This window comes from Suncus etruscus, chromosome 16 (assembly GCF_024139225.1).
Source record: "Suncus etruscus isolate mSunEtr1 chromosome 16, mSunEtr1.pri.cur, whole genome shotgun sequence".
Lineage (NCBI taxonomy): Eukaryota > Metazoa > Chordata > Mammalia > Eulipotyphla > Soricidae > Suncus > Suncus etruscus.
Window position 1 is genome coordinate 21,219,531 of NC_064863.1, and position 27,461 is coordinate 21,246,991.

General features: G+C 43.2%; 2 protein-coding genes and 1 non-coding gene across 3 annotated transcripts in view; all 3 read left to right on the plus strand.

Annotated features, from left to right (window-relative positions):
* Positions 1-3,395, plus strand: part of ZCCHC4 (zinc finger CCHC-type containing 4) — a 54,699-nt gene extending 51,304 nt beyond the window's left edge. The window contains exon 13 of the mRNA XM_049790006.1: positions 2,475-3,395. Coding sequence (XP_049645963.1) covers positions 2,475-2,610 — 136 coding nt within the window. The 3' untranslated portion in view covers positions 2,611-3,395. The remainder of the gene's footprint in view (positions 1-2,474) is intronic.
* An 8,908-nt stretch (positions 3,396-12,303) lies between these two features.
* The window catches only part of ANAPC4 (anaphase promoting complex subunit 4), a 41,782-nt gene continuing 26,624 nt past the window's right edge, over positions 12,304-27,461 (plus strand). Inside the window, exons 1-9 of the mRNA XM_049789994.1 lie at positions 12,304-12,450; positions 14,402-14,507; positions 18,582-18,714; positions 19,760-19,834; positions 19,995-20,021; positions 20,116-20,160; positions 21,512-21,596; positions 22,356-22,460; positions 24,416-24,499. Coding sequence (XP_049645951.1) covers positions 12,322-12,450; positions 14,402-14,507; positions 18,582-18,714; positions 19,760-19,834; positions 19,995-20,021; positions 20,116-20,160; positions 21,512-21,596; positions 22,356-22,460; positions 24,416-24,499 — 789 coding nt within the window. The 5' untranslated portion in view covers positions 12,304-12,321. The remainder of the gene's footprint in view (positions 12,451-14,401; positions 14,508-18,581; positions 18,715-19,759; positions 19,835-19,994; positions 20,022-20,115; positions 20,161-21,511; positions 21,597-22,355; positions 22,461-24,415; positions 24,500-27,461) is intronic.
* Positions 25,286-25,424, plus strand: LOC126032795 (small nucleolar RNA U109). Its single transcript, XR_007503991.1, has one exon. It is a non-coding gene; the product is annotated as a small nucleolar RNA U109 (small nucleolar RNA).

Below are 27,461 nucleotides of genomic sequence, written 5' to 3' on the forward strand. Positions count from 1 at the left end.
CTAAAAAAGACAAGTGTGGGGCCCAGAGAGATAGCACAGCGGTGTTTGCCTTGCAAGCAGCTGGTCCAGGACCTAAGGTGGTTGGTTCGAATCCCGGTGTCCCATATGGTCCCCCGTGCCTGCCAGCTGCCAGGAGCTATTTCTGAGCAGACAGCCAGGAGTAACCCCTGAGCACCACCGGGTATGGCCCAAAAACAAAAAAAAAAAAAAAAAAAAAAAGACAAGTGTGATGGGACACACAGTGATAGACTGCAGTGATAGGACAGCAGGTAGGATATCTACCCTATACATGGACATGGCCAACCTGGGTTCAATCCCTTACATCCTATATGGTCTTCTGAGTTTACTGGGTTTACTGGGATTGTTTCCTGAGTGCAGAGCAAGGAATAACCAACCCCCTGGGAAATTTTGGCTGTGGCCCAAAAACCAAACTGAAAAAAAGGACAAGTTTTTTTTGAAATGACAGAATATCCTAGGTCATAGTGTAAAATCTAAATATGGAAAACAGTGAAGTTAAGCAAGAAGAATTCTGATTAAGAGTTCTATGGAGCTACTAATAATAGCTAATATGGATTTAGCTAATAGTGATTTCCTATGCTTTACAAGCTGAATTACATGTTGAACATCCAGTATCAAGATGGGAGGAGCAAAGGCTCTGGAAATAGGGGGCCTGCCACATCCTTTCTTAAGGACTTTGTAATCTAGTTTATTTTGCAGAGATTAGGGGGTCTGGGCAGATGGGAAAAGGGAAGAAAGAGGCCGCTGCCGGGTACCAGTCTCCTCATGTACTCATCGACCATGCCCATTTCATTTTTGCAGTTCCTGTAAGTAACGTCCGTGCTGAATGGATAGAAAAGGAGGCCAAGGCCTGGCTTTGAAGCCACTGATATTGTGCTTTTGTTTTTGAAGTGCTTTTCAGAGGTTTGGGTCCTGAAAAGATCTAGAACGAGCTTTTCCAAGGTTGTAGGGTTTAGAGGACAAGAATAGTATGCTCTAGCATGCTCTAGTTTTCTGGGCCCTGGTACATGGATGTTTACATGATCACCTACGCAGGCACTTCAGCCATCCCTTAGCTTGCATTAGGATCCAGGCAGGGCATTTTCTGCCAGCTCAGAGGTCAGTGCATTGTTCTCAGCAGATGACCATAACCTGGTTCAGAGAGAACCGAAGCAGAGTCAGGGATTTTGAGGTCTTTTGTTTGTTTGTTTGGTGAAGCAAGGATGTTGTGTTTTTTGTTTGTTTTTAATACATATAAATAAATTCTTTAATTGAATCACCATGAAAAACATAGTTAGAAAGTTGTTCATGTTTGAGTTTCAGTCATATAATATACAGTACCCTTCAGCAAGGAAGTTTTATTGAAATTTATTTTTAAAAATGTGAGGGAGAATGGAAAAGTACATGTTGGAGAGAGATCACAGAATTTTCCATAATGGAAATAGTCAAATAAAGACACAGAAACAAGCAAGAGAGACAAATTTTCAAGGGACAACATAGGCTTAAAGAGTGAGCCATCCCTGCCCTCCTGGTATGTTTAGCTTTGCTTTGGAGGGTGAATTCTAGTTTGCCATGCTTTATCATGAAGACACGGATCACAAAGTCTCTTTGTGTATAGTGTGTAACACTTGGCAGGATTTGAAGGTCCTGAGCAGAGGAACTGAGCTCTGGGACCTGTGAGTTCAGCCACTTTAAGAGTTTTGTTTGGGGGTGGGGATGAGGACTGCAGGGTTTGGGCCAAATCCATCAGTGCTCAGAGGTTATTCCTGGCCCTGTATTCAGAAGTGATCTCAGGCTGTGTGTGTTTGAGGAACCATAAGCAGTGCCAAAGATTTGACCTAGGTCCCAGGATGCAAGTTAAGTACCTTAATCATTGCATTTTCTTTCTGGATAGGGATTAAACTCAGGGTCTCATATAAAGATGGGCCTCTATAAATGAGAATGTCTTTCCCATTGTTCTATTTCATTTTTTTTCCACCTCTATTAACTATCAAATGTATTAGTTCTCTTACTTAAAAATGTAGGTCAGGATTTGGAGATTGAAGTGTTGAGTTTAGCAGTATGTATATATTAATTACATTATGTTGATTATATTATGTAATATAATGTTAAAGTATATATGTTTATGTGTTTGTATATATATGTATACATATATGTGTATATATATCCCTACAAATAGAAAACCTCGCAACTTACTGTCTGACTGTCTATTTATTGGTGTGTTTGTCCCAAAAAGATTGTCTTAAATCTGTGGTTGCCATCTTTCAAAGAAATTTCTTTTCTCAAACATTTTGCTTGGTCAGGCCTCTGACTGTCTCCTTGTTATTATGGTGAGACGCCTGAGAATTTATGCTTATAATACCATAAATTCTTTCCCTTCTGTTTTCGTATTTGGATAGCCAGTTAATTAAACTTCAACATAATTACATAATTCACTGTGCTCATTCTACAAAATAATTTAGCACCTTGTTTTTCAGAGCTGCCAGAAAGCAGAAGCAAAGGAAAAGTAATAAGATGAAAATGGAGACCAGTAAAGGACAACCCATGAATCATACATCCGTTCCCGGGAAAAAGCAAAGGAGAGAAAGGGCCCATCAATATCTTGGCTCTTAAATGTCCGGTGACTGGAGAATAAGAAAGATTTATAGTCCAACCTTTGATGCCATTTTCTGAGGGTGCCACACCGGACTTAAATTCTGTCGCTTTCAACGGTTTGCACCTTTCCAGTCTAGATAATAGGCAGGTGGCATTTGCGGGGGTCAGGGACCGCCTTGCTGGCTTACTGGCTCTCTCTCTGCCTTTTGTCTCGCTCCAAGGCTCTGCCAGTTCTACTCTTTTAGCCTCTTTGATCAGAAAAATGGAATGTGGTATCCTTTGGCAGCGACAGAAGCAAACGGAAGCTAGAACATGAAGTTTTGTGTCCATTGAACCATTGAACCTACAACTATGTTAACTTCAGTTAAGGTTTTAATTTTCAAGATTAAGAAACTTTAGTGTCTTAATTGCTATCTGTAAAGAGAAGCTCAGTTTTTGATTATTTATAGGGGCAGTCTGAAGAAGATGCAAAGAATATTGACCAAGGCCATCTAGTGGCATAAAATTCTAAATTATGGTGATATTATTAAGTACTTCTGTTTCGACAGTGCTTTCAAGATGCCATAGCCACTTAGGTATTTGTCGAATGAGAGAGGTATTCAGAATTAGGATTTTCTTTGTCATCTCTGTGACTGTTCATCGAGAGAATCATTTTCTCTCCAGAAAAGTGGTGGCAGAAGCTCCTTTGGTCATGGCAACCCCTCCTAAATGTCCAGACGCACACTTGCTGACCATGTGTCCTGGGCCATGTCTTTCACTCTGTAAGAGGCTTCTGTTTCTTCGTGGTTGTAATAGGAACAATACTAGCTGCTCTTCTAGTGTGTCTTTGTGATTTACTTGATAATGGGCCTGTGTCTCTGGATCACATTTCTCCTATCATTGGTCACTAATGTTCACAAAGTGTTGACATGAAAAATGCTGACAGAAAATGAAGAATGGCTGGAGCTCAGTGGTCTTCATCCAGTGGTCTAATAGCACTAAAGGGAGAACTTTGAATGGTGGGGGAAAAAAAGCATCTCCTTGATTCTTCAGGAGAGTGCTCCTTCAGATTGAATCAATTTGATTGGGTTGTGTTTTTTGCCCCCTTTTTTTAAACCTCCTGTATCCTCCTCCTTTTTCTGAACATGTCATCAAGTTCTGCTTCACTACTTCTTTTTTGAACTTGTATTTCATTCTCTGTAAACTTAAAAACAATTGTCTGATACTGATTATCTGGTTCTTTCCTTAAGCCTGTAATTATATTGTAAAGCAATGTCTTTGTAGCAGAGACTCATTTTTTCATGTTAAATTGTTTTCAGCCTTAGTATGGGTATATTTGTATTATATCTTTCGAAAAATCATTTTTACTGGAATGGAATTTCTTCCCTTTACTTACAGTATTTCCTACTTCCTACTTCTTCCTTCTCAGGTAACCTGCATTCTGTAATCAGTGTCCACTGATTTGTCATTTTTTAATTTTGTTTTATTTGCTCATCAATTTTGTATACTTATATGGCACACATTTGTGAAATTATCCAATATTTGTCTCTTCTTTTTGACATAGTTTGCTTTATATAATTCCCTGGAACTCTTTTCATTTTGCTGAAAATGGCGTGGTATTTCTTTTTTACCATTTTTATTGAAATCGGATTTGCAATATTGGATAATTATCCTTTTTATGCAGGCATTATTCAGTACCACACTCTTCACCTGGTACCTGCTTCCCTTCACTAGTATCTCTAGGCCCTTCCCTTTATTGTTCCCTTACAGTGTTCCTTTATATCCCACATAAAAAAAGAGAATTTTATTTATTTTTTAATATTTGGGCCAAACCTGCAGTGTTCAGGGCTTACTCATGACTCTGCACTAAGGGATCACTCCTAATTGGGTTCGGGGGACTGTGTAAGGTGCTGGGGACCAACCCAGGTCAGTTGCATGAGAGGCAAATGCCCTCCCCCAATGTACTATTGCTCTGGCTTCTGAGAGAGACCATTTAAAAAAAAATTAGATTGTGGAATGGTGACACCTCCAATGTAGATGATTAAAAGCTAAACTCCTGAAATACCTCTGAATTGTAAATCAGTGAGAACTTGGAAATAAAAAGGTTTTATTTCCCAAGAACTGTTATCTTTCTCTTTTTGTAGGTATGTAAATTTAAAATTATAGTGTGAATAACTCTATGCTAATATATTTTAAAATTAATGTGAAATAATCTTACAAATAATTTATTAAGGGTGAGGAGAGGAGAATTAAGAAAAATTTAAGGGAAAATGTAATCAGTCTATAGAAGTATAAAAATGTCTTTCAGGGGCTGGAACCATAGTATACAGGTTTTTCTTGCATGCAGCTGACTTGAATTAGTTCTCTGGCATTCCATATGGTCCCCTGAGAGTCACGAGATGGGGACTACTGGCTTGGTGCTAAGGGATTGGTCCTCATTGTGCCTGAAGGACCAAACAGTTCTGGGAATTGAACCCACACTAATGACAAGCAAAGCCTGTGCTCCAGCCTTTTGAGCTATTCCTTCCCTCCAAAGTATGGTGTTTCACCAAATAGTTACCCATGGTGATAGGGAGCTTCTTCTTGGAAGGGCTGGATAAGGAAGAACTCCGTAGAATCATTGAGAGGGTTATGTCTGAGTCAGACCTGGTGTCACATAGTGTATCGGCACTTTGGTAAAACCTATTGTAATCGAGTCCTTCCTTGACCCCAAGCCTCCTCAGAGACCATGACCATTAAAAAAGTGAGTCCTGATGACTCATCACCATATTCCCTTCATTTAAAGATCCTCTCCCTTGTAAAAATGGACCTTGATGTCATAGTTTGTGCCCTACTCCATATATGTCTATTAAAATCTCAGGTCCCAGTCCAAGTTCTGTTCTCTTCTCTAAAATCTTACATGGGCTCTCACCTGCCCTCTGCATCCCATCTGAGACATTTTTCTTGTCTGTGTGTCTTGTCATATAGATTATATTTCCCCAAAAGATTTTCTCCATTCAGTTTCTTAATGTCAGCACCTATTTTATTTTATTTTTTCGTGCTTTATTATCCTTATTTTCTTTCTTTTTTTTTTAATTTTTATTTTTATCATATTGGCTTACATATCTTTCACAGTAGTATTAACATTGAATCAGGGGAATACCTATCACCAAATTTGTCCTCCCCCATCCCCATTCCCTTCCTGCAACCATATCCCCCCCCCATCACCCCCCCCCCCCCGGGGCTGCTAGAGTAAGTGGTCCCTTCTTTGTCTAGCTTACTATTAGTGTTCATATATCTGTTTGGTCCTGGTACCCTCCCTTGTTTCCCCCTCTGTTTGAGAGGTGGAGCTCGATAATTCGAGTTATGTGGTTTTGTTTGAAGGAAAGAAAAGCAAAAGAATGGAGTAAAAAATAAGAAAAAATAAAATTAAATAAGCTGAACATGGTGGAGTCCCTAGAGGCTTTCAACTTCAGTTTGATCGAGGACATGAAAAAGGTAATTGAAACACCACATCAATACAGAAATACAAAAATAAATATCAAATTAAATATCCAGTGAGCACTACAGCAATAAAGACAAGCACGACTCAATAGTCTCAGTTCTGAAATCAAACCATGCCAGAGTACAAAAAGAGAAAGATGAAATAAAATAAAATAAAATTGGAGACATCAACTTCAATATCTATACCAAAATAAAGACGTCAATAAAAATCGATCAATCGGGGCCGGGAAGGTGGCACTAGAGGTAAGGTGTCTGCCTTACAAGCGCTAGCCAAGGAACGGACCACGGTTCGATCCCCCGGCGTCCCATATGGTCCCCCCAAGCCAGGGGCGATTTCTGAGCACATAGCCAGGAGTAACCCCTGAGCGTCAAACGGGTGTGGCCCAAAAACCAAAAAAAAAAAATCGATTAATCAATAAATTTATATGTGGAAAAATGATTATTTTGTGCTTTTTTTTCTCTTTTTCTCCCTGCATAGGCACAGTAACTATTGGGGATATTATAGAGGGAATTCCCTTGGCCTAGGAGATAGAGGGTTTCTCCACCCCTGAAGTATACTGTCATGGGATTAACTATAGACTCCTTGCAAGATCATTTACTCTTCCCTCAGTGCTTTTTTGGTGTATAGAAGATTTCTGCTTCGTCATGGATGGTAAAATCGAACCTCCGTATCTAGAAATCATGGTGTCGGTACAGCTCAAGGAATGGAGCTTATGATGAAGTCTTTCTTTGTGGTTCTAGCAGTTCTTCTTTGGTGTTTTAATCCATCTTCTGTAGTTAGTGGTCTTGGTCATTACATTGCTCCTATGATGGAGCCTGGGATAGAGTCTTTCGTTATGCTCCGGAAGACCCGTTCAGTTGCGATTGTCTCAGTCAGACCTCTGGAATTGGAGATCTTGTTTGTTGAACAGATTGTAGACCAAAAGCTAGGCTAGTGCTTTTTGTTGTTGTTGTTGTTGGTGGTGGTGGTGGTGGTGGTGGTGGTGGTCCCGGGATGCATACTGTCCAGTCCTGGTTGTAACAACCAGTCATCTGTATATACTCATATAGTGATCTTGGCTTTTGCATCAGCACCTATTTTAAACACTCCTATATCCCCCCGTTTTGTAGGCACACAATAAAAATGTCTATGAAAGCATGGATTTGTCTAGAGGTCTTCAGATGGTGAACATAGTAATTTGGTACTGTTGCCACAACAAAATTTCACATACCAACTAGCAACAGGAATTTCTTTTGTTTTGTGTATGGGTCACACCTTGTGATGCTCAAGGCTTCCTCTAACTCTGTGCTCAGGATCACTCCTGGAAGTAGTAAGGGATCATATGTGATACTGGTGATCAAGTCAGGGCTGGCCACCTGCAAGGCAAGCAAGCATCTTATTCCCTGTACTATCTCTCCAGCTCCAGGAATTAATTTTTTGTTTTTGAACCTGGACTTCCAAGATCAAGTGTTGATGGGTGCGTTTCTTGTGAGGCTTCTTTCACTGGCTTGCAGACAGTAGCCTTCTCATAGGGTCTTTCTTCCTTTCACCCCACCACCTCGAGACTCCATCCATGGTTCCTCTTGTTGGGGCACTAGGTGAGACTGGATGAAGGCCTAATTGACCTTCATCTCCTGTTTAAAAGCTTGATCTCCTGGGGCTGGAGAGAGCACTACAGTAGTGTGTTTGCCTTGTACATGGCTGACTTGGGATGGACCCTGGTTCGATTCCCCCTGGCATCCCATGTGGTCCCCTCGAGCCTGCCAGGAGTGATTTCTAAGCCCAGAGGCAGGAGTAATCCTTGAACATCGCTGGGTGTGAACCAAAAAACGAGAACAAAAAAACCTTGATCTCCTTTTTGAAGCCCTGGGGTTAGGCTTCAACATATGAACTTGGGGGGACACATCTGTTCATCACATATGCTTAAGATACAAATAATAGGAGCCAGAGAGATGTGATGGGTGAAGGTGCTTGCCTTTCACACAACTTACTACCCTAACTGGTACTTAGGGTCCCCAGAGCCCCACCAGGAGTGATCCTTGAGTGCAGAGCCAGGGGTAAACCCCAAGTACTGTCAGGTGTGATCCCCAAAAACCCAAAAGAAGAAAAGGAGGCAGGTGACCCAGAGACTAAGCATTGGTATTTTTTGTTCTGTAGTCACACCCAGCTCTGTGCTCAGAAATAGCTCCTGGCAAGCTCGGGAAACCATTTGGGATGCCGGGGATAAAACCCGGCTCCGTCTTGTGTTGGCAGCATGCAAGGCAAATGCCCTACCACTGTGCTATCACTTCAACCCCAGCATTGATATTTTATGCTTTGCATGATGGAGGCCCAGTTCAGTCCCCTGGCACTGCATTTTCCTCTGAGCAGGTTTAAAAGCAGCCTCAAGTGAACACCGATGCCCTCCCCACCAACAAAAGGAAAGAAAGGAAAAGCAGACTGAACAATATTGGGAGGAACTGGGTGGCAGAGGACTGTCCTTGCCCTGAACTGCTGGGATTGCTGCGTGAGCAAGATTGGCAGCCTTATCTGGGAGTCTTTCAATTTAGACTAATTCAGCTTTCAAGGTTATTTTAAGAAAAACACTTAAGTTGCTGTCTGGCCCCTTCAAACTAATCTATAAACTAGGAGGCCTCTGGGAGACATTTTAAATATAAAAATCACCACCCCCAAACGCCCTGGTCTTATGCCTCCTATTACCCCTCTTGCTAGTGAAATAAAAGCAGCGAGTCGTTGCCTTTGCCCTTTCTTAGGTTGTGCCCTGGGACACTCGTCTTCACACGTGTGTCTCATTTACACACGTGAAGCTTCCTGAAGGCAGAAGCTTTGAACTTAATGTACAGTTGAGTTCAGCTGCAGGCTACCCCTCCTTATAACCTCAGGCAGCAGGAGACCAGTGGCCACTCATAAATACAGATGGCATGGGCAGAAATGCCACATAATGTACCACTTTATGCCCCAATATTCTAAATGCTACAGAGGCAGCCAAGACAGTGCTGCCTGCAAAGGAGAGCTTGCACAGAATACAAAGGGAAATCCAATTTCACTTATGTGGTGTGATTTTAATTGGAATGTTAGGACATGGGTTAAATGACTAGAGGGTCAGCTAAGAAGGTCATTGCAATAAGTGAAGATAAGATCTCCACTATTTGATTTCAGGTAATTTAGTATAAATGTTAACTCAGCAAGATGGGAGGGGTGGTAGGACCAAAAGCGAGCAGGCAGATCCGGGAGCTTTGCGAGGTGAGTTTTCTCCCATTAGCTGATGGTCACAAGGCTCCCACACTGCTTACTTGCTTAATCCTCCTGCAGATGGAGAGGGCACGTCTGGCCTTCTCTCAGAAACTGCCTCGATCCTCAGGACAATTGCTTTTTATCTGCAAATACAGAGGCTAGGAGGGAGGAAGAAAAGGCAGACGGCCCGAAATGTTCTGCATGCTTGTAGAGGACAAAAGGAAACCAAGGTTGCGGTCTGCTAACTTGACAATTAATACTTGCGCCTGAAAAACCAAAGCCAATGAGAAGCGCCTCTCATCTTGCTACCAGACATAACCGCAATCACGATTCCCGTGTCTTCCAAAGATAGCTTTTTGCACAAATAACTAAACAGAAAATGCTGAAATCTCTCTCCTTCCCCAGAAATGGAATGCTAACCATATACTGTTTTGTCCTCTTTTTTTCATAAACAGAAAGTGACATCAGTTTATATCAATAATGGTATTATTCGTTGGCCCCAAATTAAATAAAAAAAAAACAACCAAACAATTATCTCCTTTGGTAGGTTATCTTGAGTTTGCCTTTTTTCCCCTCCACTCTCATAAACAAGCCTGTTATAACCAAATCTTATTTCCTTCATATCAATTTCCACACAGATGATAATTGGTTCTGAAGTGTTCCGAGGGCTGCTTGCCCTAGATAGGGGTCACTTGAGTGGGTCTCTGGATTTCTACCCAGAAGAGTAAATGAAGTGGACAAAGGGGTGGACAAATGAAACAACCAGGAGTCAACTGTTTGTACATATTCTGTGGGGATGGGGCAGCTCCCAAAAGCATTTCATACTGCTGCTGCTTAAGCAGGGAGTTTTGTTTGGGGCCTTCCTTACCTTAAAGTGCTATAGGTTCTGATCTTTGCTGGAGGTGGGGTGGGGGTACTCAGTGGGCCAAGCGATGCCAGAGATTGAAACCATCTCGCTAAAGTAGTTTTTTTAGCGGTGTATACCCAGCAGTGCTCAGAGCCTAATCTTGGCTCTGCACTCAGAGATCACTCTTGATAGGGCTGGAAAGGCCACATGGGGGACCACGCTCTGCATGATAGCATAAATTAAGCTATCTCTTGTCAACTTCTCTGGGACTAGATCAGAGAAAGGGCACAGTGGAGCTTGTTGAAAGCTCAAGGTTTCATTGAGACACTGGTAGAGGAATGCCAAAGACACTAGTGACTATAGAGATGGATAGATGAGGTTATTACAAAGCATCATTTTGGATAAGATGTTGGATAAGATATTCTCAAAATTGTAATAATCCCCAGAGACAAGAGAGATGAGGGCTAGAAGAACCGGCTCACTATATGAAGCTCACCAGAGTGGTGGGTACAGTTAGAGAAATAACTACTACACTAACGATCATGACAATGGTAGCAAGTGAGAGAAGTAGAATGCCTGTCTCAAATACAGGCAGGGAGCAGGGAGTAGGAGATGGGGGGCATTGGTGGTGGGAATGTTGCACGGGTCAAGGGGTGGTGGTGTTTATGATTGAAATCTAACTGCAAACATGTTTGTAATCGTGGTGTTTAAATAAAGACATTAAAAAAAAAAGATGTACTCAGGAAAAAAGAAAAACCAATAAAAAAATAAAACAAAACTAAAAACCAATCCTGGCCATGGTGAAGTTTGCAGTCCTGGCTTCCTGAAATCTTCTAATTTTCCTAGCACCTAAACATTGATTTGGGGCTCACGATATTACAAGTACAAAGTGAGGGGCAACTGGGACTGCACATCAAGGCACTCCCCCCCCCCCCCCCGGGGAAGGAATCACCCACCCGCAGTTAGCACGGAAGAGGTGGGCCTGGGGCAGGTCAGGGCTTGGGGGTGGGGATGGGCATGGGGAGGTGTCTTGAGAGATCCCCAGGAGCAAGACAGAGACGATCAGGGGTCGGAGAGATAGCACATCAGTAGGGCGTTTGCCTTGAGGAGAGGGAGAGAGAGAGAGAGGAGAGTGAATGAAAAAAATGAGGGGGGAGAGAGGAAGAGAGGAGAGGAGGCGAGAATATGAGAGAAGAGAAAGAGGAGAGGAGAGAGGGAGGGAGAAAGGTCTAGAGAGAATGAGAAGAGAAAGAATGAGGGGAGAGAGAATGAAAAGAGGAGAATGGGAGGGGAGAGGAGAGGGAGAGAATATGAGAGAAGAGAATGAGTGAGAAGAGAGGAGAAAGGGAGAGAGGGAAAATGAGAGAGTGAGAGAATGAGAGGGGGAGAGAGAATGAAAGAATGAGGATGAGAGGAGAGATTGAGAGGAAAGCGGAGAAAGGGAGGGAGGCGGAGAGAGGGAGAGAGGGAGAGGAGAGGGAGGGAGAATATGAGAATGAGTGAGAGAAGAGAATGAGAGAGGAGGGAGAGAGGAAGAGGAGAGGGGAAGAGATCTAGAGAGGGGGAGAGAGAGAAGAATGAAAGGAGAGTGAAAGAGAAGAGAATGAGTGGGGCAGAAGAGAATGAGAGGGAGAGGAAAGAGGGAGGGAGGGAGGGAAAGAGAGAGAGAGAGAGAGACAGAGACAGAGAATCAGAGAATCAGAGAGAGAATCATCCGCAGCTCAGCTCCCGGCCCCCTCTCCCTCCCCTCCCGCCTTCCCATCTCTCGGGCGGGTGTCTCGGGGCCTCCTCCGGGAACCTAACAGACTCCAGGGAAAAAAAGGCGCATCCACGTACATCCGCTCTAAGAGGGCCATAGGTGCCGGGCCGGGTGGGTAGGTGGATGGGGGACACCCGCATAGAACTGGGGGGAGCTGTCTCAGGAGCGGCCCACGCGATACCCCTGAACCCCAACTGGGGACAGCGCGCACCCCTTCGCGCCCTAAGCGGGCGCCGGCCCTACGACGCTTCTCGCTCGACCCCACTTCCGGTCCCGCTCTCGCTCCGACTTCCGCGCCGCCGCCGCCAGTTCTCGCGAGAAAACCCGGAGACGGAAGTGCCGTGCCCGGAGCACAGGCGTGCGGGCGCCTCCGAGCGCTACCTGTTCTCGCTCGCTCGCTCGCTGGCTCTTGGGGTGCGGCCGCCCCATCCGTCCCCATCCGCCCCGATGTTGCGCTTCCCGACCTGCTTCCCGTCCTTCCGGGTGGTGGGCGAGAAGCAGCTGCCGCAGGAGGTGGTTTTCCTGGTCTGGTCGCCCAAGCGGGACCTCATCGCCCTGGCCAACACGGCCGGCGAGGTGAGTGACTGAATGGGCCTCAGTTTCCCTCGCTGGCCACACTTGGGGGACCCCCACCCCTTGTGGAGTGTGCATTTGGGGGCCCAAGTGACACTTTTTTTTTTTTGCATCATCTCAGACACAGCCCTCTGTCCCCCCAGTCCTGGGGGGGAAATCTTGATTTGCTGAATGCATCATCTATGAAAGCACCCCAAAATGTGGCACTCAGAGCCCCTCCATGCACCCACCTTTTAAACGTGCTTGGAACTTGGAGCTGAGCACGAATGAATGAAAGGAACTTGCCAAGCTGGAGCAGCCGCTGCAGACCATGATGTGTTTTAAGGAGCCAGAACTGGGGCTTTTGCTTGTAAAAATCATCCCCGGGTTCCATGCATCAGGATGTCCTGAGCACCCCCAGAACCTAACGCCCATCCCAGAGTCAGGAGTAGCCCCTGAGCACCTTATGGGTGCAACCCCAAAAGTTTTGGGACTCTGCAAATACTTCTCTGGCATTGGAGAGATAGTCCAGGGGCCAAGAGCTTCCTTGCACACAACCTACCCCAGTACCTCCTGCAATGAACCTGAGCACAGCCTGGGGTCCCACTCTCCCATCTCTCCCCCATTACCCCAAATACTTTTTTTTTTTCGTTGAAAAAGGGCAATGATGTTTGCCAGCTTGCTGGTTTTGTGGATGGCATGTGAGGTTCACTTTAGGTCATGCTTCAGCCCTGGCATCCAGCTCTCTGCTGGACTCCGCCTCTCTAGAAGAAAGCCCTGTACCCTCATCATGCGCCTGTGGCCTTTGGGCTGATGTCCCTATACTGAGCTGACCCTGTGAGGGTTAGGAGGGTGCAGCCAGGTTTGGAGGCTAGGTAGGTAGGTGGTGAAGGAAGCCAGGTTGTGCCATGTTTTCTCCAGACACTCCTGGTTTCCCTTTTGTTGGCATTTTCCTATCTCTCAGGAGGTGGCACAGCTAACAAGAGAGATAGGAGCATCGCTGTGTGAACAAGTAGATCTGAGAGTGGGGTTATTGTTTATTATCTGGGGAGGGGGGACCTGGGCAACACTCTGTGGTAATCAGATCTGGCTCCTGGTTCTGTGATCTGTGCTCAATAATCACTCCTGTTGTGGCTGCGAAATTCATAGGCAATGCCAGGGATTGAAAAGGGGTTAGTTAGTATGTATAAAGCAAGTGCCATATCTTCTGTGTTTTCTCTCTTGACTCCTGGGGGAGTTTCTGATACCTCATTTTCTGCACAAAGAAGACTTGGATGTCTCAGAGTGAGAATGGGGAAGCCAGTTTTGGAATTTAGAGGAAAAAAGAGACAAAAAATAGTTATATTAACCGTCAATCAGTGGGATCAGAAAAACCTCATGGAGCTGCATGTCGGCTGTGAGGGCTGCTCTTGGGCTTTGAGGGACTGTAGTGAGCTTAATTGTGTGGGGACAGTCAACCATTGGGTTTCCCCAGGGTGGTGGTTTTGTAGAAAAGAAGCTCAGGAGTTGATCTTGTGTACAAAAGAAGTCATGGAAGAGCTGGAGAGATAGTTCAGTGGATAGGGCATTGGCCTTGAAAGTGACCTGCCTAGGCTTGATCCCAGGCATCCCATTTGGCGCCCTCCAGCCTACCAGGAGCCTTTCCAGTGCTGTTTGTGCTCCTTAGTTTCATTTCATTCTCCAACCATCCTCTTTCTGAAAGGCAGTTTCCTGTTGACATCAGAGGAAAAAGAAAATGGCTAGAGAATGTCCAGGGTTAGGTTGACATTCTCACTTATGTCTTTGAAACTACCTTCAGTCTACTCAGCTACTGTTGTCTTTGAATTTTCTGGCAACTAAAGATGACACTTGAGATGATGAATAAAAAACATTTTTGTAGAATGTGATTGTATGGGCAGGATGTCCAGGATCATTGATTTGTTTTAGTTTGGAAAATGGGCTTTTCGTTTGCTGACATATATCTGTTTTGCCCTAGGTTTTACTTCACCGACTTGCAAGTTTTCACAGAGTTTGGAGTTTTCCACCCAATGAAAATACAGGAAAGGAAGTGACCTGCCTGGCTTGGAGACCAGATGGCAAACGTAATGAGAGTATTCTTGAAAAATGTTACTTTTACTGTTCATATAGAATGCTCTGAGAAGAAGCTTTTCTTCCAGAAATCACTTGTTGTTCTTTGTTGTTGTTGTTATAATATACACTAGGTTCTTGAATGACAGTTTGGAAAGTTTATTCTTCAGAAAGCAGCTCTGGGATAAGGGCTTTGGTGCTCAGACAGTGGTGCTCAGGATTTGCTCCTGGTAGTGCTCAATGACCATGTGGTACCAGGGATCGAATCCTGGCCTCCCACACGCAAAGTGACTATTTGGTCCTGGAGCTCTTTCAACCATCTTCAGAAAGCTTTAAAGTGTTTTCTGAGCACTCAGATCACTTCTGGTTTTTGTTTGTTTGATTTTATTTGGGGGGTGGGTACAGGATCTAGCAGTATTCAGGGCTTATTACTGGCTCTTCTCAGGGATCATTGCTGGTGGTGCTTGGGGACCATAAATGGTGCTGGGGGTCGAAGCTGGTTTGGCTGCATGCAAAGCTTGTGCCTGACCTTTTGTATTATTGTCCTGGCCCCCTGAACTCAGATCACTTCTCTCATCTTGTTTCTTGGTTAAAAGCTAAAGTATGGACATTTGTGAAATCTAGTGGATTTCTAGTGGAGTGTGTGAGAGAGGGAGGGAATGGTAGTGTAGGGTAGTGAAGGAAGAGAGGGAAGGAATGTGTGAGAGAGGGAGGGAGAGAAAAAGGAGAGAAAGAATGAAAATAGGTCAAAGTGGTAGAGTGTTTGCCTTGCAAGTGGTCGACCCAGGACCAAGGTGGCTCGAATCCTTCCCGGTATCTCATATGGTCCCGTGTGCCTGCCAGGAGCAATTTCTGATCAGAGAACCAGAAGTAACCCCTTAATGCCGCTGGGTGTGGCCCAAAAACAAAACAAAAAAATAAAAAGATTGGTTTTATTTTTTTGTTTATTTGTTGTTAGTTTGTGGGCCATACCCGATGGTGCTCAGGGGTTACTCCTGGCTCTGTACTCAGAAATCACTCCTGGCAGTATTGGGGGACCATGTGTGATGCCAGGGATTGAACCCGGTCCTTCCGGGATTGGCAGCATACACATCAAACACCCTACCGCTGTGCTGTCACTCCGGCCCCAGAATTTTTTTTTAAGTTTACTAACACTAGGGGACTACTTTAAGTAACAACTTGAGATCTTGCAGTCTTCATTTAGAACCAAAAATAGATTTCAAAAGTTAGTGTATATCTGATGAAAAGATAGATATTGGATATTGTATGAAAAATAAATCATAAACAGCTTTGTAATTATCTCATGGTGATTCAGTTAAAAAAAAAAAACCTTGGAGAGATAGCACAGCGGTGTTTGCCTTGCAAGCAGCCGATCCAGGACCAAAGGTGGTTGGTTCAGATCCCGGAGTAACCCCTGAGCATCGCCAGGTGTGACCCAAAAACGAAAAAAAAAAAAAAGAAAAAAAGAAAACTATTAAAGGGCCAGAAAGATAGCACAGCAGTAGGGCTTTTGCCTTGCACATAGCCTATCCAGGACCAGGACAGAGGGTGGTTCGAATCCCGGCATCCCATACGGTCCCTGTGCCAGCAAGGATGATTTCTAATCGCAGAGCCAGGAGTAACTTGAGCGCCACCGGGTGTGACCCCAAAACAAAACAAAATAAAACTTATTAAAATAAAGGAAAAGCCAGTGTATGTTAAAATATCTTAACAGGGGCCAGAGAGATAGCACACAGTAAGGTATTTGCCTTGCATACAGCTGACCCAGGATGGACCAGGTTCCCGGATTCCTGGCATCCCATATGGTCCCCTGAGCTTGCCAGAAGTGATTTCTGAGCACAGAGCCAGGAATAAACCTCGAGCTTCGCTGGGTGTGGCCCAAAACCAATCAATCAATCAATCAATAAAACATCTTAACAAAATTCTCTTAGGCTGGAGTGTTAGTGAATCGGGGAAGGCACTTGCCTCTCACATAGCCAACCCGAAGTCCCTGGCACCCCATATGGCCTCTGACCCCTTCCAGGAGTGATCCCTGAACACAAAGTGAGGAGTAAGCCTGCTGGGTGAGGATTCCTTCCCTTCCAAATAACATGTTTAAAAGAATAAAAAGTTAAAATTTTGTGGTTGGACAGTGAAATAAGGATTTTTTTTTAAGGACGGATTATTTCAGAATTGCTAAAAGGTTTGAAGAAGCGAAGGCCGGGATTGCCTCCCCTCCAGCAGGGTTGCTGTGCTTGTGTGCAGTAAAACCACAGGCCTCTCTTTCTGTAAAATTTCTTGAATTTGATACACCAGGAAGACGTTAAGCACTCACGTAGAGAAGCTGGACGTGGTCGATTGGACTTGCTGGCTTTGCTTCTTTCAAAGAGAAGTCAGTTTTCCAAGAACTGAGTTTATGGACTCGCTTATGCTTTTAGGCATGTCTTGACAGACCAGTGTGTGTGTCACTGACATGAGGCTATTTTGACCTGTTTTCATTTTTTCTCTCCTTTTTCTCTTCCTCCCTCCCTCTCTCACACACTTCCTTTCTTCCTTCCCTACCCTACCCTACCCTACCCTACCCTACCCTACCCTACCCTACCCTACCCTACCCTACCCTTCTCTTTCCTCCCTCCCTTCCTTCTATCCTTTTTGTTTCTGGGGGACACAACTAGTGGTGCTTAGGGGTTACTTCTGATTCTCCAACCTGGGTGTGCCACACGCAAGGCACTTACCCGAGGTGCTGTATCACTCTGGTTGTATTTGCATTTTTCTTCTTTTGGTTTTTGGGCCACATCCAGTTACGCTCAGGGGTTACTCCTGGCTATGCGCTCAGAAATTGCTCCTGGCTTGAGGAACCATATGGACGTCCAGATTCGAACCACCACCATTCGTCCTGGATCTGCTTCATGCAAGGCTAATGCACTACTGCTGTGCTATCGCTCTGGCCCCATGTGTTTGCATTTTCCAGAGGTTAGAGGGTTATACTCATTCAGAGTATATCTGTGACACTGTGTATGATACACAAGATAAATAACTTATAAAAGTTGAAGCATTTGAAAAGCAACTTAAATGCATGTGAAGATCTTGTAGTTTATTAAATTTAAGAAAATTAAATATTTTCTGTTTATTAATTTTACTCTATTTTATTTATTTTTAAATAAAATTTTAATTGAATTGCCATGAGATAGATACCTAGTTATAAAGTTGTTCATCATTGAGTTTCAGTCATACAGCGTGCAAGACCCTTCACCAGTGCACATTTCCTGCCATAATGCCCCTAATTTCCCTCCTGCCCTTCCCACCCCCCACCTGCCACTGGGGTGGACTCTCTCTTTCTATCTCTCTATGTCCCTGTCTCTCTTCCTTTTTTTCCTTTTAGACACTGGTTTCCAATATTATTATTGAAGGGTATCATGAGTATCACTTTTTTCAAGGATATCTATTTCAGCATTCAGTTCTTATCCAGAGGGATTGTTTCCAACTATCTTGTCATATTGGTTCTTTCTCTGTCCTAACTGCTCTCCTGTTTTGTGGCAAACTTTCTATCATAGATTTAGTACTAGTTCATGTTATTAAGTCAGTGGTTCTCAAATAGTGGGCCACCCTCCTGGGTGGGGGGCTCAAGGCTTCGTAAAAGGGGGCGCGAGGGGACGCGTTTGATCTTAGCAAACACTGTCATAACAAACTAAGCCCCGTGCTTATGTCTCTGTATGTCTCTGGAGCTCAGAGTTGCTGTGTCCTGCTTCAAAACCCACTTCGAAAAGCTATGCATTGCAAAACGTGCTCGTTGTAGCCATTCAGCCAGACATCACCTCTGATTAAAAAATTAGCTGAAATTATTTGACATATTTTTGTTTTGCAGGTCAAAGTTTTTAAATAAAGATACTATTTATAAGTCGTGCGTGGGGAGGGGGAGGAGCGGGCGCAAAAAATGTTTTTTTCTTCCTAGAAAATAATTGAGAAGCACTGCATTAAGTCACTAAGTCAATTTCTCAGGATACAATAAATTTAAAATGCTAAACTAGCAAGAAGTGAATTACCTTTATATTTTCCCCAAATTTAACTTTAATTTATTCTGATTTTTTCCCCCTTCTGTCTCATTTTAGTTTTGGCCTTTGCTCTGGCGGACACCAAGAAAATAGTCCTATGTGATGTGGAGAAACCTGAAAGCCTGCACTCTTTCTCGGTAGAGGCACCTGTCTCCTGTATGCACTGGATGGAAGTGACTGTGGAAAGCAGGTCAGGATACATGCCCAGCAGTGGCATATGTGTGCATTATATTTAACTTTGGTTTTATATTTATTGTGATAAAACTTTCGAGGCTTCCTTAGATACTATTTTCTTCTCATAAATTTTTTTGATGGGATCTTTTTTTTTGTTTTTGTTTGTTTGTTTGTTTGTTTTGTTTTTGGGTCACACCCTGCAGCACTCAGGGATTACTTCTGGCTCTATGCTCAGAAATCGCTCTTAGCAGGCTCGGGGGACCATATTGGGTGCCGTGATTTGAACCACAGTCCTTCTGCATGCAAGGCAAATGCCTTACCTCCATGCTATCTTTCTGGCCCCTGTATACTTGTTTATTTAGTGTGGTTTTGTTTGTTTGTTTTTGTTTTGGGGGCCACACCCTGTGATGCCCAGAGATTACACCTGGCTATGCACTAAGAAATTGCTCCTGGCTTGGGGGACCATATGTGACACTGGGGATCAAACCAAGGTTCTTCTGGATCAGCCTTGTGCAAGGCAAGCGCCTTACTGCTGTGCTCTCTCTCCAGCCCCATTTATTTAATGTTTTTCTTATTTGGTTTTTGGGTCACACCCAGCGGCACTCGGGTTACTCCTGGCTTTGCGCTCAAAAGTCACTCCTGGTAGGCACTGGGGACCATATGGGATTCAAACCATCATCTGACCTGGATAGGCAATGTGCAAGGCAAATGCCCTATTGCTGTGCTCTTTCCGGCCCCGTTTTATTTTGTTTATTTTTTTCTTTTTCTCTGATCTGAAGGTGCTTAGTATGTGGGGTGTCTTGGGGGGTGGGGATCTGATACACCTAGTAGTGGTCCCAGGTGCTCCAGGGGTGTCCTAGCCAAAAGCGTCCACGTGGTCTGAGGAGAGGGCGAGGGTAGGGGGACGGAGTTCCTGTTCAGTAGCTATTTTAAAATAGTAAACATTTGTGTATCTTTTTACTTGGTAATATATTAGATAAAAGCTTGTCATCTTTTAAACAGTGAATTTTTTTAATGGGAAATAGGTAGATGTTTGATATTTTTTTGCTTTTTCTTATTAGTGTTCTAACTTCCTTTTATAATGCTGAGGACGAATCAAATCTTCTTTTACCTAAACTACCTACATTGCCAAAAAAGTAAGTATCAGAGTTTAATTTCATTGTAATCAGTCTTGTAAAGTTTTTTTGCAATTGGCTTTTCTTTGACAATTGACCGTAAGAATTTTTTTCATGTGTTTTGAAGGCTAAATTGAAAATGGTTATTTTTTTTTCCTTCACCCTCTCTGTTTTCCTCTAGCTACAGCAATACCTCAAAAATATTTAGGTAAGAGATGCTTTTCATGTTTTTAAATAAGATAAGTTTTCTTTATTTGAAAGGTAGAGCTGAAAGATAACCTACTTTATTTTTTATATTTTAGTGAAGAAAATTCTGATGAAATCATTAAGCTCTTGGGAGATGTCAGGTAAAGCATGTAGAGAATGTATATAAAAAATCTGACTTGCTTCTTATTGTCATTAGTTATGAGGGGGCCACACCTGGCAGAGCTCTTGGGGGCAATGGGGCAAGAAATGTCTGCAGTCCACCAGGGCTAACCTCGGGGGTGTGCAGTGTGGGGATTAAACTCGGGAATTCACACATGTAAGATATGTGCTCTGCTACTTGATCCTGCCTTTGTTCATTCTGGCCTCTCAAGGTTAATTTCTAAAAGTTGGTATTTGAGTCATTTTTAAGAGTTTCAAGCTTGTTCAGCCTCATAATTTGAGGGGGGTGGGGGAATGGATGGTACCAAGACCAGACAGTCATATGAACATTGAGTGGAAATGAAAAATGATTAGACTTGGACACCAAATCCAAAGTCAGTGACAACAGAATCGATACCCAATTTACAACAAGCTATACAAATGAGGAACAGTTACACTAGCATTATGGGGGAGGAGTGGGTAAAGCAGGGAGATATGGGATGCATGCTGGGAATAGGGGTGGAGGGAAGACAACACCGGTGGTGGGAATGCCCCTCATTTATTGTCACTGTGTGCCTTAAATATTTCTGTTAAACGTTTGTAATTCACTTTGACCACAATAAAAATTAAAAAGAAAGTTTCAAGGGAAATTATTTTACCATCATATTACTGCACATAAAATCAGTACCTCCGTGCAATAGACAGACACCAAGATCTATTATTTTCTGTCTTTATTGTATAGTCTTTCCTTACATTAAATTTTAGTATTATAATCTACCTCTGTGAATTTTATTAGGAAGTACTAAGTTTTCTAGAATTTAAATTTAAGTAAGTACTTGAGTGCTTGGAGCTCATTTATACATGTAGATTCAGCATGATAAAACTGATGGCATTTGGTATTATTGTAGTTGGAAAAGGACTATTACTATTGCTAATAGACAGTTTACTAGAAGTACAATATATTTAAAGCAATGAACTCTTGTTTCTTTTTTTTTTTTTTTTTGGGTTTTTGGGCCACACCCATTGACACTCGGGTTACTCCTGGCTATGCGCTCAGAAGTCGCTCCTGGCTTGGGGGACCATATGGGACACCGGGGGATTGAACCGCGGTCCATCCAAGGCTAGCGCAGGCAAGGCAGGCACCTTACCTCTAGCGCCACCACCCGGCCCCGAACTCTTGTTTCTTAGGCTAGATGCATATATGTAATTCCTTTGAAAGAAAGGAGTCAGCCTGATGTGATTAGAGTAGTTGGATTTGTTTGATGTTTTATTCTGCTGTAGCTTTGTGAGGATAGAAATCAGTATATCTTACCTCCTCTGTTATCCTCACTTTGTTGCACTATTTTTAATTAGGCTTAACATTTTGGTCCTTGGAGGAAGCGCTGGATTTATTGAACTTTATGCTTATGGAATGTTCAAAATTGCTCGAGTCACTGGGGTAAGTTTTTCTTTAAAAATTTCTGTATCTGGGAATCAGAGTGATAGTGCACTTGCTTTGCATACAGGCAACCTGAGTTTGTTTGCTAGTGTCTCATATAGTCCCCCAAACCCTGTGAGGAATAATTTGTGAGTGCAGAGTTAGAATTCTGAACAGGTGAAAATCCAGGTGTGGCCCAAACTCCTTGCCCCCCCCTCAAATTTTGTAATATATATTTTCTTTAGACTGGATTCATAGCAAGAGGGAAAAAAAAAAGCCTAGATTTTTCCTCTTGTAATTATTAGAACTATTTGTTCTTAAATGTTAAGAAGGTCGTTTCCATGTGCAAGTAAAATAGTGTGTACTGTAGAGGTTAAGGGCTATTAGTGGAATTAATCCAAAGTTTTTTCTTAACAAAAAGATCGATAAACCAGACTGGACTGTGATTTACAATCTCTCTCTTACCTGATGGCTAAGAGCAGTGATTGTGATTGGAACATGATGCAAGTCACCTTAGCACTTGTAGTAAGCCTGGTGCCAAGTAGACATTGTTGCTGAGTTTCTTCTTTTTAGCACTTTCATCTTTCTCTCCCTAGTTCCAAAAGGAAGGAGTGGTGCTGTTGTTAACTGTGATGTTTCCTTCATATTCTGTACTTGTGTGGCAGGACCCGGGTGTGGTGTATTTGCTTCTCAGTGCTCTTAGTTTTTGCTCCCCAGGTTGTAAGCAGATGCAACTTGGCAATTGCCCTAAGTGTATTGGAGGGTTTGACTGTTTTACAGATCATTGGCACTTGCCTGGCACTGTGTTTATCCAGTGATTTGAAGTCCTTGTCCGTGGTCACAGAGGTCGCTGCTAACGGTGCAGCTGAAGTCTCATACTTCCAGGTGAGTATTGATTATTTGATTCTGAAAGTTGATTAGGTTTTTATTGGCCATAATACCATAATGCTGGGTTCTGATGGTCTCTTTCTCTCTATTTTATTTTTATTCTCTCTTTTTTGGGGGCTACACTGGGCAGTACTGAGGGGGTTAGTCCTGGTTCTGAGCTCAGCAGTTAACTCCTGATGGGCTTGGGGTAACCAGATCAAAGCAAGAGAGAGTGAGAGTGTGAGTGAGAGAGAATGTGGAGAATGTTAGTGAGAGAGAGAGAGCGAGAAAGAGAGAGGAGAGAAAGCTTTTTCTTAACTATATTATCTACTCTGGCTCACTGATGGTCTTTAAACCAGATCAAAGCAAAAGAGTGAGAGAGAGAGAGAGAGAGAGAGAGAGAGAGAGAGAGAGAGAGACAGAGAGAGAGACAGAGAGAGAGAGAGAGAGAGAGAGAGAGAGCTTTTTCTTGACTATACTATTGTTCCTATGCCCCAGACATTTTTGGGGGGGGGCCACACCCATTTGATGCTCAGGGGTTACTCCTGTCTAAGCACTCAGAAATTGCCCTTGGCTTGGGGGGACCATGTGGGACGCCGGGGGATCAAACCGCAGTCCTTCCTTGGCTAGTGCTTGCAAGGCAGACACCTTACCTCTAGCGCCACCTCACAGGCACCAAGGTGCCTGACTTTTTTTTTTTTTGGTTTTGTGGTCACACCTGGCAGCGCTCAGGGGTCACTCCTGGCTCTGTACTCAAAAATCGCTGTTGGCAGGCTCAGGGGACCATATGGGATGCCAGGATTTGAATGACCTACCTTCTGCATGCAAGGTAAATGTCTTACCTCCATGCTATCTCTCTGGCCCTCCCCAGACTTTTTTTTTTTTTTTTTTTGGTTTTTGGGCCACACCCAACAGTGCTCAGGGGTTACTCCTGGCTGTCTGCTCAGAAATAGCTCCTAGCAGGCACGGGGGACCATATGGGACACCGGGATTCGAACCAACCACCTTTGGTCCTGGATCGGCTGCTTGCAAGGCAAACGCCGCTGTGCTATCTCTCCGGGCCCTCCCCAGACATTTTTTAAAGCCTACAGCACCCTGTATTTCCAGGTGGTCTCCCATCCAAGTACTAACCCTGCTTAGCTTCTGAGCTCAGATGAGATCAGGCACATTCAGGGTGGTATGGCCATAGATGCCCCAGACATTATGGCCGTAGATGCTCCAGACATTTTTATGACCAGAGATTTGATGCCCCCATTAATTGGTTGCTGATCCATTTCATTTTTGTTTGTATTTGTATTTTCTTAGGATTCTGACTCCAATAACAATTTTTAATACTTTACTGCTGCACTACTGCTCTGGCCCCTAATACATTTTTTTTTTTGGGGGGGGGTCATATCCAGCAGGTTACTTCTGGCTCTATGCTCAGAAATTGCTCCTGGCAGGCTCGGGGGCCATATGGGATGCCGGGATTCGAACCACCGTCCTTCTGCATGCAAGGCAAATGCTTACTCCTGGCTCAGTATCACTCCTGGTGGTGCCAGATGAGCTGTGTGCAAAACAAGCTCCGTAACACTTATCCTTTCTTTACAAAATACAAAATAGATTATGTGGGCTATAGCTATGTTGAGTGGTTTGATGACCAGAGGGTAGGGTACTCCTTTAGTAAGTTGGGTTGCATGTGAAGGATCCAACATAGGGCCCTCACACATGAAAGACACTTGTTCTAGCACGGAACCATGCTCTAGGCTCCCAGATTTGAAAATTCTTGTTTTATGATCTCTGTCTGCAAACTAGTAGACTAAAGGGGAACAGAATTTCAGGTTCCTCTCCAAAAAGGTAGCTCTTTGATATATCTTTAGCCACAGACACTCCTAAATTAGGGGATATTCTTTCTGAACCTAGAAGGACTGATTTACCTTTACCAGAAGGAAATGTGTGTGATTATGAATTGCTTTATTATTTTCTCTTTACAGCTTGAAACCAATCTGTTGTATTCCTTTTTACCTGAAGTAACTCGGATGGCCAGAAAGTTTACTCATATTTCAGCTTTATTACAGGTATTTATTGATAGCTATTTTATGTTTACTATAAGTTGTTTATTTTTTTGGCAGGGGATGGTTGAAGCGATAGGAACACACCCAGCAATGCTCAGGGATTACTCCTGACTCTGTTCTCAAGGATTACTCCTGGAATGCTAGGGGACCATTTTGGGCTCAGGGGATTAAACCTGGGTTGGCCATGTGCAAAAAAATGCCCTACCTGCTAGCCCCATGTTTACCATAAGTTTTAAAATATTCTATAACTTGGGGCCAGAGTTATAGTACAGTGGGTAGGATATTACTTGGCACACAGTGAACATCTGAGCTTCACTGGGTGTGGCAAAAGATTAAAAAGTTTTTCATAAATTAAGACCTTAATTTTTATTTAATTTTTTTTGTTCTTTTGGGCCACACCCGTTTGACGCTCAGGGGTTACTCCTGGCTATGCACTCAGAAATCGCTCCTGGATTGAGGGGACCTAATGGGATACTGGGGGATCGAACCACAGTCCGTCCTAGGCTAGCACTTGCAAGACAGATGCCTTACCTGTAGCGCCACTGCTCTGGCCCCTAATTTTTAATTTTTATTTTACCCTTTGTGGGGGTGTTGTCTGATCTGATCTATTCTATTAATGGAAGTCCATTAAAATAAAAAAAGGGTAATATGATTGAAAAATCTCTTCCCACCTTTCTCTAAGCACTACCTCAAAAGAAAAGAAAACAATGCTGTGAGGAGGGACTTCTGAATAGCATCAGGTTTGGTCCCAAAACAAAAGTGAAAGAAAAAGTTGGTTTAAATATTCTATTGCATGTAGAAATGCCTGCTCCTCATTCCTTTAGGGGCAGGAATACTTCTATAGCATGCTACATGAAAAAAAAAAGGAGTTCTCAGGGCTATCAGCCTTACAGTAGAGGCTGAGTAGTAGTATATTTCTCCTACATACACACACACATACCCCTCCCTTAAGGTAGTATATTTCACACACACACACACACACACACACACACACACACACCCGCCTTACAGTAGAGGCTTGAGTAGTAGTATATTTCTCCTACATACACACACACATACCCCTCCCTTAAGGTAGTATATTTCACACACACACACACACACACACACACACACACACACACACACACACACACACACACACACACGCATGCACACCCCTCTCTTAAGGTGCCAGGCAAGCAGGTTGTGGCCCTACTTGTGACTCTTGTCTGCAGTTCTTTTCTATCCCTTTTTCTCCTTTCCTTTCTATCCCTTTTTCTCCTTTCCTTTCAAGCAAATATTAAATAAGAGTTGACATTTTAAAATTCTCAAAGGGACATAATAACAATATGATGAACTATTAAAACATGCCATTGTTTTAAATCTGATCTCTCTTTTACCCCAACCCCCTACTACCACCACCTTCCTATTATTCTGAGGATCATACCCAGGGCTTTTTTGCATGCCAAGTGTGAGCTTTACCGCTAAGCTACATCTTCAGCCCTATCTCTTTTTCCATATTGTTCCATATAGATTCTTAATTTTTCTTCCTTTCTATTCTTTTTGTTACTTTCTCACATTGTCTAGAGATATGAACACTAGATTCCTTTTCAGACATAATAATAAAAATAACTAACCTCAGAATTAATGTCTTATTTTATTAGTAGTACCTGAAATCAATTTCTATCAAATAACCCTCTGCTCTGAAGGCAGAGCTTTTTTTTTACAAATATGACCTCAGCCTCTTTGAATGGTGCTGGACCCACAATAGAGACTCAACTTTATATGTGTACGTATAAATCATGAGGATTTATATAATAAAAATCTATATAACAAAATTAATTTTGACCATTTCTAAGTGAGCGATGTCATTAAAATATTTATATTTTAATGATTTCTTTGGATGAGTGAATGAATATTGGTTATTTTTTCCTGAGCTTGTTACCAAGAACCAGATAGTCATTTTAATGAGCATTTTTTTCTTTCCTAAAAGGAAAATAAAGGAAAAAAAAATAAATATTTTAGAATATTTCTCCAAGTAGAAATAACTCTGAAATGTTAAGTTTCATTGCAAATAAAGTGCTCCAGGAAATAGTCCTTATAAACATTCGCTTTTGTGGATTATAAAGCCTGTCTGCATTGGCTCTTGTCTTCTGGAGGTCAGTGCCTTAGTCACTATGTTGGTCTAGGCCTAGCTTGTAGGGTTTCTTTTTTTTTTTTTTTTCTGGTTTTTGGGTCATACCTGGCAGCGCTCAGGGGTTACGCCTGACTCTATGCCCAGAAATCGCTCCTGGCAACCTTCGGGGACCATATGGGATGCCGGGATTCGAACCATCGTCCTTCTGCGTCTAAGGCAAATGCCTTACCTCTGTGCTATTTCTCCGGCCCCAGCTTGTAAGTTTTGATCTGGGCCAGGGTAAGCAAAGCTGGGCCTATCTGAGTGTCCTGAGCCACACCCTGCCTCTGTCTCAGCCCTGAACCAGAATCCAGGCTTGTTCCCAAAGAAGCTTTTGGAGCTCATGGACCTGAGGACCACTTTGTTTCTTGTTTTGGTCACAAAAGGAGGCAAGACAGACCCAGATGTCAAGACTGGGGGGAAAAAAGAAACCTTTTTGACAAAGAACTGTCACCTTATTTTCTTTCCAGTTCTGTAGTTTTGCAGTCACCAGCTGACCCCAGGCCCCAGGTGTATGGTGCTTAATAGCTTTTGAAATGGCCTGTTGGAAGGAGACTGGGCAGTACTACTGTGGTTAGGGCATGTTCCTAACCCAGGTCTGATTCCAGGCATCACATGGATGTGATGTCCCCTGAATATCCCTGTGTATAGCCGGGAACACTGCTTGGAGCACTGCTGGGACCTTTACATAGATTTCAGGGCCTGATCAGTGGGGTCTCCACATCTTTTGGGCACTACTTGGGAACCTTCCCCGCATTCCCTCAAGACATCTTGTTTGAAAATGGATCAATTTCAGCTTCTTAAACTCTT